The 13,529-nt window shown below is 31.1% G+C and overlaps 1 protein-coding gene and 1 non-coding gene across 2 annotated transcripts; both read right to left on the bottom strand.

Moving 5' to 3' along the window:
* Nucleotides 1–2,178: 2,178 nt before the first annotated feature.
* On the bottom strand, nt 2,179–2,281 carry LOC112323931 (small nucleolar RNA snoR69Y). Its single transcript, XR_002977476.1, has one exon. It is a non-coding gene; the product is annotated as a small nucleolar RNA snoR69Y (small nucleolar RNA).
* A 926-nt stretch (nt 2,282–3,207) lies between these two features.
* LOC18104016 (pectinesterase inhibitor) lies at nt 3,208–3,726 on the bottom strand. The gene has a single exon (XM_024583813.2). The coding sequence runs from the start codon at nt 3,724–3,726 to the stop codon at nt 3,208–3,210; it is 519 nt and encodes a 172-aa protein (XP_024439581.2).
* Nucleotides 3,727–13,529: the final 9,803 nt, after the last annotated feature.

Genomic DNA, 13,529 nt, shown 5'->3' with positions numbered 1-13,529 from the left:
TTTATAAGATTATCCAGCCTCATATTCTCCCAACCAAAACACTAGTTGACGTTGATGCAGTCCGATCGTGCTTCTCATAAATGATTTAGTGTTTTTTTTTATCTATTAGCCCGTTGGTGTCAAAAATATAATTGTTTTTTAAAAAAATATTATTTTAATGTATTTTAGAGTAAAAAATATTTAAAAAAACAATCTCTACTCGGCTCTTAAATAATCTCTCAGCCTAGTCTCTTGAATATTGATTTTATCAATTGGGTCCTCATCCTGGTTGATAAAAATCAATAGTTTCAGGACTGGATTAAAAAGCACATATAATAAAGGGACTAATACGAGGTTTGCCAAGATGTTGGAGGACTCTGTAAGGAAACCACGAGTGGTTTTAACTTTTTAAACAAGAGGAAGGGCAAATACCGGAAACATCTCCTATGTGCAAGACAAGAGACCGTGCTTTGCGAAGGAATCACCTCCAGTACATGTCAGCACGTGACCCCCGAACTGATCAATCATCAAATACACTTCGAGTCAGTTTCTTTCTGCTGTCCAGCTGTGTATCTGAAAAAAATTGATTTTTTTACATTTTTTAATATAAAAAATATTTTAAGAAGCAATTAATCTTGTATTATAGACGCTAGCTTTGTTTTCACGTTGCATCATAATTTTTTATATTTTATGTTATAAAATCATTAAAAAGAATATAAAAAAATATTAATATAAGATTTTTAAAACAAAAAATAATTTAAAAACAAAAGCTAGTGGCTCCCTGTGGACTGTTGAGGGAAATATAGATTAGGCCTTGGTGGGCATGACCTTCAAGGAAAGGTGGTCAAAAGTCATGGATCGCATGATGTGCTGAAAGATTCTCAAATCTCAATGGCTGGGCTGGTTTGGCCTTTTATGGAGTGTTATAGTTGTTTTTTAAAATATTTTTTTATTTAAATTAATGATTTTTTAATTTTTTAATATTAGTATATCAAAATAATTTATAAATATAAAAAAATAATTAATTTTAAATTAAAAAATTAAAATTTTAAAAAACATGAATTTAATTACATTTCTAAACAATCATTTAGTCTAAAAACTAGTAATAAGCAGTTCAATGCTGTTCCAGTTTGCCCTCCCTGAAGGAAGGAAGAGGACAATCTTTACAACTATAAATTTACAAGCAAACAAAATAGATTTTGGATTCTTATATTATTTTTTAGGTTAATTGAGGCTCATTCGGTAAAGTGTATACCATTTTTGCTACGTGTCACGGGTAAAAAAAAAGATAAAAATCAAGATTTTTAACATAAAAAAAAAACTATAGCCTGAATTTTAGACGATCACTTCTAATTAGGTCAATAGATAATATATTCTCTGTTTTTTTTCCCAAAAAAATAAGGTCGTTTGCCCCTAAAACCCCTCAAATAAAAGTCATTGTGTTTGTCAATTTATAAGTTTTTTTTTAATTTAGTATTTAATTATTATTAATGATTTTTTATGTTTATTACAAATAATTCTAAATTTATTTAATTAAATTCAGGCATAAACTTTTAAATTTATTTACCCGAACACGTGATGAAACAGGTGAAATAGCTAGTAATTACTATTATTTGTTTTTACATCCCTTTTGTGAATCAACATTACAATCCTGTCCAGAATCAATCCAAGAAATCCAATTATCTTCTACAAAGTTCCACATTAGAGTTCAGATCAGTTTCTTGGATTGAATGCTTATTAGGCCCTTCTGGCTTTCTGATGCCAATTGGGCATTTCCATGGCCACATCCCCATAAAAGATTTTAGATTTGTGCACCCAAGGTGTTCAGAGTTTGCAATGGCACTTCTGGAAGCATGTTTTTTCCTCCAACAAACCAGCAGGAAGCTTGAATGCTAGATATTTTCAACTGCCCATTGTTTATACACAATTCACCATATGAATTAAAGAAATGGATTGTAATAAGAAAAATAGATGAAATTGTTTGTTCCCTCAGCAAAATTGAGAGAGTTCCAGTCATCCAAAGATCAGCGTTGGATACTAAAATCAAACAGATATGATGAGAAAGAAAACTCATGCCCTATTACGATATGATCACGAGCACAGCAGCATCAAGCATAAAAGGAAACATTAATTCCCCAGAAAATAAGAAAAAACGCATGTAGAAACATAAACCCAGATGAGAATTTATGTAAAAAACAATGAAAGAGCTCAGATAAATGTGAGATAGAGTAAATTCCCAGACCTTACAAAAAGGTCTCATAATGAGCTGGGATTATAAGCATTTATCATCATAGCTAAAACAAACAATTTTAATTACACATCAAAGGAAGAAAAGGGCAAGAACCGAAAATACAGCCAGAGGGGAGAAGCAGGGAAATCAGTCGGTGAAGGAACAAGAAGCAGTCAAGTTTTGACGACAAGGGCTTATAAAGGAGAAAGCAGGGGAGGAGGCCAGGCTTAGGGTTTAATCAATATTTTGTTTACAAGTATGTCCCGGAATTTCTTGTTAATTACAAATGTACGCTAAGCCAGGCCCAACTGACCCAAAGTGCAGAAGATGTTGGCCCAATTTATTTCCGGGCTAGGCTTTAGGTTGACTGGGCTTGAAGAGAAACACTGGGAAAGGCTGCCAATAATTTTTATGTCTAAACATAAACAAAAAAATTGTTTTCTTATAACTAGAATGTAACTAGATAGGTTGCCTCGTTTTCGTGGCTGGCTGAATTTTTTTTTTATGTAAAAAAAAATAATAGGTAAAAAAAAATCAAGTTCTAAATTGAAAATTTAAATAATATAAAAAAATTATAAATAAACTAACAAAAAAATTTACATTAAAATCTATTCGGATTATCAAAAAACTTAATACTAATCTCAGTATGTTGTCCAACATGTATCGGATTATCGGATTTTAAGTTTCTTAACATCTTTATATTTTTTTATAATTAGAAAAAACTGATTTAATCCGTGAAAGTCAACTACCTAGTTAGCAACTAAATTAAAAATGGGTCTTAAAGGGTAACCAATATAGTGCTCCTTAATCACAATAAATATTCCCTAGCTAGCTAGCTAACTATAACAAATGATTATGTTGAAATAATTCCTGTAAAAATTAATGCATGTCTCCACTCAGCAAAATCCTTCATTACATGAGTGAAAGTTGGACATATATGTGAAGAACTAGGAAGAACATTACTAAAAATGAGACATCATTAATCTTCGAATCAGGAATCAATTTTCCAGAAATACTACGGTTGCCTGGGCAGCATCATAGACAGTCGTCCATTTCTGGATTCTAGCAGCAGCTGAATCAATTTGAACACGGCCTGAAGACATTACACTTTCACAAGATTCAGCATCATCAAGAGCATAATGCACATCTAAGCTTGCCGTGCCACCTTCTAGCCCACTGAGGTTCAAGAATTGAACTGCCTCTTTAAAATTGGATGCACATTGCTGAAGTACTGACTTGGATGCAGGGTTTGTGTGAGCCAAGCCAGTAAAGAAATCGCTTGTATCAACCGATTCTTTTCTTGCTATTTCCAGGGCTTTCTCTGCAATCGCCTTTCCATTAGGCGCTGACAAAGTTTGTGGATCGGACGTCAGGGTTTGAACGCAGGATTCATAGTTTTGGCCATGTTTGCAAACCTTACTCACCAATTCCGCTCCTGCCTCAGTTTGAGAAGGAAAATGCAGGGAGAGATACAAGACAGTGGCAGCAAGAATCATGACGCGATTCTTGGAACCCATTTTCTGAAAAAAATAATAAAGAAAAGCTTCTTGCGGGTAAGGTTCTATAGTATCTCAATGATTGTTAGTGTTGAGAAGAGAAACTGGCATAATCTTAGAAAGTTGTTGCAATTTTCGCAAGTGCAGCAGAATATAATATATAGGACCGGTCCAAGGAGTTTCTCTTTTTTGACCGATGATGAAATACGCCTACAGCTGTACAGCATAGGAACTTGCCAATTTTGTGGAAACTGGAATCTTTTTTTTTTTAAAATCTTTCTATGTGAGAATAAAAATATTTTTATTGACCTTGAGGATTTGTTTTTAGAAAATAGATATTGTTTTAGTTAATGTTTATTTTTTTCTATTTTTATTTCCATGTTTTGCTTTTTTTTTTTTAGGAATTTGCTGTCTCTGTGGGGAGTGTAATTCTTTTGAAAAAAATATTTGTAGGTAAGAATACAAACATTTTTACTAGCCTTTTACGAGGAATGAGACTATTTTAAAAAGAAAAAAATATTTTATTTAATTAATTATATTTTTTTCCAATTTTGTGTTAATATGTTTTTTTTTATGAGTTTGTTGATTTTGTAGGAAGTTGAATTCTTTTGAAAAAAAATCTTTCTGTTGAATATTTTTTTTTTTTGAGAAAAGAGATATTTACTTTGTTAATTTTCTATTTCTATTTGACTTTGTAAATATATTTAATTTTTAATAAAGACTTTATTTATTTTTAATATTCATCAAATATTTTGAATAAAGAATTTAGAGTAAATATAAAGTTCTTGAGACAAAAACACTTTGCAAATAAAACTATAAAGTTATTATAATTATAGAATTCATATTGTATCAAAATATTATTCTTAAATGTTCATAGTCAATATTCTATTAAGTCTAGATAATAATTAGAACATTTGAGACTAATATATATCATGTTATTTCCTTTATGAAATGAAGCAGTTTTTCTTATAAGTGAGGTATGAGGAATACCTAAAACTAATATGTAGGTGCTTGTCAGATAAAATATACATCGAATTGACCCATATGAGAATTTTATATGGAGAGATTATCTATGTCTATAGAAATGCTCACATGACAGCTGTGTAAGTGATCATTAGATTTGTGATCACTAAGTTATCTTATATAGAAGATGTTATATTTTGATTCTACTACACGTTGTCCTAATCAAGGGTAATAAATGAGTAGATATTGAGTATAACATGAACTATATGAAGATATTTAAGTAATTAAGAGATGATTCATCATCCTAGATGAATTAAAGAAAATATTCCACATGTTCTCAAATAGTATTAATTGGAAATCCTTGCGTAAAGTGGAATAAGATTTGAAAAAAATTTGAAATCTTATTTAAAGAATCAATTTGAGAACAAATGTAATTTGACAAAGTAAACACACTTCATGCTATAATGTCTAAATTAAAACATTGTTAAAGAAGGGATGGTAATTACACCGAAAAACCGACCACTGAAAAGTTAAGTCAAACCACTTATGACTTTTCTAATATTTGAAAGATCATGATAGGTTGTTAAATATCATACTTGATCTTCAAATATAAATCAATAAATTATTGAATTAATAATAAATTAATTTTTTAATCCTATTTTATTGAGGATTGTGATTTATATTTAGACCAACTTATTAGGAAACATAATAGGTGATACACATAAAAATTATTGGCCAGAAATCAAACTGTGAGATTAATCAAGTGTGACTTGATTGTAAATAAATTTTAGAAATTGATGACTATAATGTAATTTAGATAGAGAATTACAAATCTAGACCTAGAAAAATCTAGTTGGGACTTGATTGAATAAATTTTTAAAATTATTCTAAAATAATATATGTGATATTATTAAGGGAAAAATTGGTGTTTTATCATTTATATGATTTTTAGGTTTTTCTATAAATAAAATGTTATGCCTTTTATTTTATGTATAGAAAATAGTACAGTACAAAATAACTGAAAAACACAAGAAAAGAGCTAGCACTAAAAAAGCATAACAATTCATCTCTTCTAAAAGGATTTAAGAGATTTCGCATTGGTGATTCGTGTGAATTATTGTTTGAGCTTGTGGTTTGTGACAACAAACCATGAAGCAATTATTTAAAGCAAAAAAAAAATGATATTAAGGCAATAAGCCTTAAAAATCTCTAGATTTATCTAACGAGATCTTTAGGACTTCTGAAAGTTTTTTTAAATTTATCATTTCCGTTGTATATATATATTTCGGGAAATCCAACATTAAAAAGATACACAAGATCAGGTTTTTCAAACTTGGTCCGGGGTGTGACTTTAAAAAAGATAAGGTCATGTTAGAGAATAATATAAATCATATCTTGGGGCCTCACCTAACAGCTTAAGCTATTGGGTTAAGATGGTTCTTTGACATGGTATCAGAGTCTTGATGACCAAGCGGTCACGAGTTCGAATCTCACCATCCCCATTTATTTGATAAAAATTAAGCACAAGGTAATGTGAGTCTGTGCAAATTTCAAGCTCAAAGGGCTTTCACTTGAGGGGATGTGTTAGAGAATAATATAAATCATATCTTGGAATTTCACCTAACAATTTAAGCTATTGGGTTGAGATGGTTCTTTGACAGGTCATTGGGTCAACTAAAAGGTCACCAGGTTAACATGGATCATTTTTTATTTATTAAAATGATATTATTTTATTTTATTTTAAAAAATTTCATGATGTTAACCTAACCTGATTTTTTCGGATCAATTGAATTACTAAAAACCTAGCTAAATCAATCAAGTTTGGCCGATTCAATATTTTTTTTAGTTAAAATTGAAATTAAACCTGATTCGGACTTAAATTCATAGATTTTTCGAGTCAATAGCTATGCATAATAGTTGGATCACAAACTTATCAAAAAAAAAAAAAAAACAAAGTCAGGTAGGATGGTTTCTAGTTTTTTTTTTCTATTTTATTCTGCTATGGATGCGCAGAATCACAGAAAGCTACCTGATCTTGTGGTACGCGGAATCCTATACAGCGCACACAGAATAATCATGACAGACAGAGAAATCAAATCACTAAAACGAAGGGGAAAAAATTGATCTAGCAAAATGGCATTTTGTTGGTTGACAGACTGCAAACAAAATTTTAAAGTAACAGATTAATTAGCAGCTAAACATGGTCATTTTCTATCTTCTTTTTCCTCTTGTTTTTATTTTTAATTTTTGTTCCAAACCCAAACTTAGTCCCCAAGTGAATTAATCCACCAAAGAATGATTTAGATTCGGTTTGGTGTGATTTTGCAGATGGATTTAAGCTTTTCACTAAATATATTTGGTTAGAAATAAGGTTTGGCCCTTGCTAGATGGCAAACAAACGATTCTGTTGAAATAATTCCTGCAGAAATTAATGCATGTCTGCACTAAGCAAAATCCTTCATTACATAGACATGGAAGACGGATAAATATGTAGAAATAGGAAGAAGATTATTAGAAATGAGACGTTATTAATCTTCGAATCAGGAATCAGTTCTCAAGAGTTGCTACAGTTGCGTCTGCAGCATCATAGACAGTCTTCCATTTCTGGATTATAGAAGTAGCTGAATCAATTTGAACATGGCCTGAAGTCAATGCATCTTGACACTGGTTAACTTCATCAAGACCATAATGCACATCTAAGCTTGCCGTGCCACCTTGTAGCCCCATGAGGTTCAAGAATTGAACTGCCTCTTTAAAATTGGTTGCGCATTGCTCAAGTGCTGTCTTATATGCAGGGTTTGTTTGAGCCAAGCCAGTAAAGAAAACGCCTGTATCTACCGATACTTTTCTTGCTATTTCCAGGGCTTTCTCTGCAATCGCCTTTTCATTAGGTGCTGCCAAAGTTTGTGGATGGGACGTCAGGGTTTGAACGCAGGATTCATAGTTTTGGCTATGTTTGCAAACCTTACTCGCTAATTCCACTCCTGCCTCGGTTTGTGAAGGAAAATGCAGGAAAAGATACAAGACAATGGCAGCAAAAATCATGATTCGATTCTTGGAATCCATTGTCTGAAAAAAGTTAAGAAAAAAAAGTTCTTGCGCGTAATGTTCTATTGCATCTCATTGATTGTTAGCATTAATAGAAGAGAAAGTGGCCTAATCTTAGAAATTGTTGCAATTTTAGCAAGTGCAGCAGAATATGTAGGACAGGTCCAAGGAGTTGTTCTTTTTTGACCGGTGCTGAAATACGCTACACCATAGGAACTTGCTGATTCTGTGGAAAGTGGAATCCTTTTTCAAAAAAAATTCTATGTGAGAATACAAACATTTATACGTGAAACGCACCCTCCGGATGATGATGCACAGCCTGTTTCCATGGAATATCCAGACAGACCTCAACTCTGGACCCGCGTGGACCTCGCTTCACCTCTTTAGGTGACCACTATAGGCAAATCCTTGCTAGTAAAACCAAGGTGTTCAGAGTTTGCAATGGCACTTTTGGAAGCTATTTTTTCCTCCAACAAGCCAATAGGAAGCTTGATATCTTCAATTTTCCTATTGCTTACACAAAATTCACCGAATAAATTATAGAAATAGACTGTAATTAGAAAAGGAGATCAATTGCTTGTTCCCTCCGCAAAATTGACTAAAAGGTTCAAATTTAAGCAGCGTCACTAGGAACATCCATCTATTCATCCCAAATACCAGTGTGTGTGTGTGTGTGTGTGTTATTACAAGCCCAATGACAGCAAAAAAGCAAAGGTGACAATCAAAAGCAGATAAATGCATAAAGTCAGAACAAAAATCTATTCCTAAATTAAATAAAAAACCCACCAAATCACACATCATCTAGACATTAGCTAACTATGATTTAGATTCGGTTTGATGTGTCTTTGCAAATGGATTTAAGCTTTTCACGAAATGTAACTGGTTTGAAATAAGGTTTAGCCCTCGCTAGATTCTGTAGAAATAATTCCTGCAAGAATCAATGCATGTCTGCACTCAGCAAAATCCTTCATTACATGCATGAAAGTTGGATATATATATATATATATATATAGATATGTGAAGAAATAGGAAGAACTTTATTAGAAACGAGACATTATTAATCTTCGAATCAGGAATCAGTTTTCAAGAGCTATAACAGCTGCTTCGGCAGCCCTATAGACAGTCTTCCATTTCTGGATTCTAGCAGTAGCTGAATCAATATGAACATGGCCTGAAGACAACGCACTTTCACAAGATTCAGCATCATCAAGAGCATAATGCACATCCAAGCTTGCCGTCCCACCTTTTAGCCCCTTGAGGTTCAAGAATGTAACTGCCTCCTTAAAATAGGAAGCACATTGCTCAAGTACTGTCTTGGATGCAGGGTGTGTGTGAGCCAAGACAGTAAAGAAATCGCTTGTATCAACCGATTCTTTTCTTGCTAGTGCCAGGGCTTTCTCTGCAATCGCCTTTTTTTCAGATGCTGACAAAGTTTGTGGATGGGACGTCAGGATTTGAACGCAGGACTGGTAGTCTTGGCTTTGTTTGCAGACCTTACTCACTAATTCCGCTCCTGCCTCTGTTTGAGAAGGAAAATGCAGGAAGAGATGCAAGACAATGGCAGCAAAAATCATGATGCGATTCTTGGAACCCATTGTCTGAAAACAATTAAAAAAAAAAGCTTCTTGCGGGTAATGTTCTATTGTATCTAATTAATTGTTAGTATTAATAGAACAGACACTGGCCTAGTCTTAGAAAATTTTAGTAAGTGCTGCAGGATATACATGACAGGTTCAGGGAATCCTTTTAAAGAAAAATCTTAATATGTAAGAATACAAACACATTTATTGGCCATGTACAAGCAGTGCATGTAAGAGTTTTTTTTTTGTTTTTCTTTTTAAAATATTTATATATATTTATTTTATTTTTATTTTTCTATTCTATATTATTATGTTTTTTTATATAGTGTTTGGATACTGTTTTATTGAAAAAAAAAAGATAAAAATAATAAAGACAAGATATAATAGGAGATAATAAAGACATAACAAAACAGAAAATAAAGATAAAATTATGTTAGGTAATACTGTATAAGACAAAGTAATTATCTTTGTATATTATTTGGTTGATGGTAGACAAAATAGAATAAAAATATTAAAAAGTTTATGGTTTATTATTGTCAAACTTATATATTTTTTAAAAAAATATATTTTTTTTTTTATTTTAGTTTACAATAAAAGTGACTATCTCTATTTTTGTCTCTTAAATTAAACGTATTTATATCTCTATTATTTTTGTCTTTTTTTTGTTATAAAATAGCTATCAAACCTACCTTAAGAACTTGTTGATTTTATGGAAAGTGGAATCATTTTGATAAAAACATATTTCCATGTAAGAATACAATCACTTTTATTGGCCCTACGAGGAATGTTAATGCATGAACTATTTTAAGAAAATAAAATATTTGTTTTAGTAAATTTTCTTTTTAAGAAATTTGTTGGTTTTATAGGAATTAAGTCCTTTCAAAGAAAATATTTATATCTAAAAATACAAATATTTTTATGGGACTTCTACTACCAATATTTATATCTAAATTTATTGAAGTTTGGCCTATAATAAAAGCCCTTCAAAAGATTGACATTCCAAAACCCTTAAAAAAATATCCTTTTTTTTATGAGTTTTTTTTTAGAAAAATAAATATTTCTTAATTAATTTTATTTTTTTCTATTTTTTAGGAATTTTTTTTATTTTATGGGAAAGGGAATCCTTTTGAAAAACAATCTTTATTTTTATTTAGCATTCTAATGTTGATACATGAGGTTTTTTTCTAAAAAAGAAATTTTTATTTAATTAATTTAATGTTTATATTTATATTCTGTATTATTATATTTTTTAAGTTTTTTATTTTAAAAAATATTATTTCTAATTTATATTCAGTATTATATATATATATATATATATATATATATATATATATATATATAATTGTAATACTTTTCTGGCAGCAGCACGATGAATAAAATTAAGGATGCTACTAACGCAGCCCATCATCAACAACACATAAAGCTCATCAAACTATTGTGGAAAGGCCCATATGCGTCTTGAAGCTTGCTTCGGGCTTCGTCACCTTCCCTGCATCAAACCTGGCAAGTTTTTCGGTGAGCCATTTTCGTTGTTAAATTGAAGTAAATTTGACAAGAGCCATAGATAGAACTTCCACTCACACGTTTAAGAATTTGAAGAAGCCCGAGCTTCCTTGGGCTCTAGAATTCAGAAGACAAAATACAAAAAGTCCAAACAGACTGAAGAACATGAAGGAAAAGGTCTCAAAAACATGCCCCAGAATCCTTAGGTTCTCAAATGAGAATGTTTTGGAGCAATTTCAACACTGTGGTCGAGAACACACTCAACAGTACTGTGCTTCAGAGATCGTTTGGGCATCATTTTCTGGAATTTCATGCCCATGATAATTATAATCTCTAGCCTTTAACTTTACTGACACCATTATGGCTTTATATATCTTTGCTGCCAATTATATGATATACAATATTTTGATCTGAACACAATTTGAGGTTATCAAATCACAATCTGGGCAAGAATTAAGCTCAAACCTTCATCATTTTCTTAGGCCTAAGCTCAATTCCTTCAACAATAAGCCCACCTTTCAAATGCTCACCAGGCACCTCTTTTCGGCACATCTCCACTTCCTTAGCATCACCCCCATCATTGTAAAAACTCCCCAATTCAATCTCAATACATTCATCTTCACGTTCTTGAAGGTAATTACTTCCTTCTACTTCATGAATTTTTTAGCTTAAAGTTCTGGTCCTACTCAAGAGACAAGCTTGTTTATTTTTGTCTTGGCGCCGGCGTAAATAAACCTTGCCTACTGATTTGAAGTTGCCACCTTCTTCTGATATTTGTGATTGTAGAGTGTCTAATCCATAAGCTCGACCAGCAAATTTAACCATGAGATAGGCCCCATAAATTGTTTTTGGAGATAGCATCTCGGTATTGATTTTGCCATGGATTTGTAACCAACAAATTGCTCTAAGTTAAACAACTTCTGAAAATCTGAAAAAAAAACAAAAAAAATCAAACCATGCTTGGTTTAAAATATTAACTATGGTGGTGATTTTTTTCTGAAAAATATGGTGAAGCGTAAACTTGACTGGCTGTGGGGTTTCCAGGAGCAGTAGAGAGAATTGTTAGCCCACGTAATTGAAAGCTCCCTTTCACTCAAAATGTAGCATTTCTTACCTGTTGAATTTTCCAATGAGATTTTCTGTTCATCATAAAAGGAAAATAATCACTACCGTTTTATATCAATTATGCAAAATTACATTTTGCATGATATTCAAGCTATTGAATTTGCTGGAATATCCTTGTTTTTCAAATAAAAAGGCTAGAGTTGAATGGGAGAAACAAGAAGCTTAAGCTGGCAATGGTCAAACGCAGGAAAACATTTAAATTTAGGATAAGCTTTGGAATTATCAACCATCTTGATTCCACTCAAGAACAATTGAATTCAAAAACTGATTTTACACATTAAAACTGATTTATTTTTTTTCCTGATGTAAAGGCCTAAGGAGCCATTCGAATTCAAGCAAAACTTCCAGCCTCCCCGACGATTTACTGTGCAAAAACATTTTAATGAAGCCCACATATGCATCCACAGGCAATGGAACAAATATGAATTCTGAAGGTTAGAATTCATATTTGCTCCACTGCCTGTGCATCCAAATTCGGCTTGACGGTGCTGTCAACTGTGGTATTTTTCTTTCTCCAAGCTAAAGATTGATCCATACATCCTGTGCATGGATCACCAAGCTTGAGAAAATTAAAACTGTCCTAAAATCTTTGATAATCTTACTGGAAATTAATATATTCTTAAACTAATTAAAAGTAATTATTGATTTGGTTGGTAGAATGTAATAAAATGCAATTTGATAGAAAAATCAAAGTTAATTATTTTGTTTTTCTATTATATTGTATTTTAATACATTCTACCAAACATTATCATTGTTTTTTATAAAGTAGTTAAAGCATTGAAAAAAGTATGGCATGATTTGATTAGTCTATGAATGTCTTAATTTTGATTATGGGAAAATTATATGGTGTTTGATTAGAAAGTAGTTAGTAATATTTTATTAATTATTTTTTGGATATATTTTAAAAAAAAGATAAACACAAGAAAAAAAAGAGAAGATAAAACTTGTGATTTACTAAATATGATAAAAATATCTCCATATAATATTTTTTTTCTCTTAATTATATTAATTTTTTATTTAAAATAAATTTAGAGAGTAACAGGATACCACTAATTACTCATTCAGCATTATAAATTTCTCATCATTCCGGATTTCTTCATCATAATCAAGAATCTTAAATTTTCTAGAAAAAGAAAAAAAAAAGCACGGTATGCTACAACATTGTTTTAATTTTTTTTTTAAAATAAAACTAGAATGAATCCTCTTAAATTATGATCTAGATATTATCTTAGATCCATCCCAAATCAAATTTTAAAACTATAACCAATATGTTTGAATTTCCTGGAAAAAAAAAATCAGTTTTACATACTCCAACCATTTTCAATTTTTGTAAGTCTAATTTTCAACCCTTTAATTTGATCACTTTTTTTAATCAACTTTCGGATTTTTAAAATATAGCCTTTCAATACTCTTTTAGTACAACAAATGGAAGTATATATTCTGATTATGCACATTAATATTGTTAATAATTTATAATTATCTTAATTTGACATTAATGTAATGTAAAACCCTCACTACCATGCTTCCAAATTTTATGTGTTAAATTCTAACTTAAACTTTGTTTATCAACGCGGTCAACCATGTTGATATATTTTTTCATTGTCA

Source organism: Populus trichocarpa, chromosome 13 (genome assembly GCF_000002775.5).
Source record: "Populus trichocarpa isolate Nisqually-1 chromosome 13, P.trichocarpa_v4.1, whole genome shotgun sequence".
Classification (NCBI taxonomy): Eukaryota; Viridiplantae; Streptophyta; class Magnoliopsida; order Malpighiales; family Salicaceae; genus Populus; species Populus trichocarpa.
The sequence above is the reverse complement of the archived record's forward strand: the minus strand, read 5'-3'. Positions and strand labels throughout refer to the sequence as shown.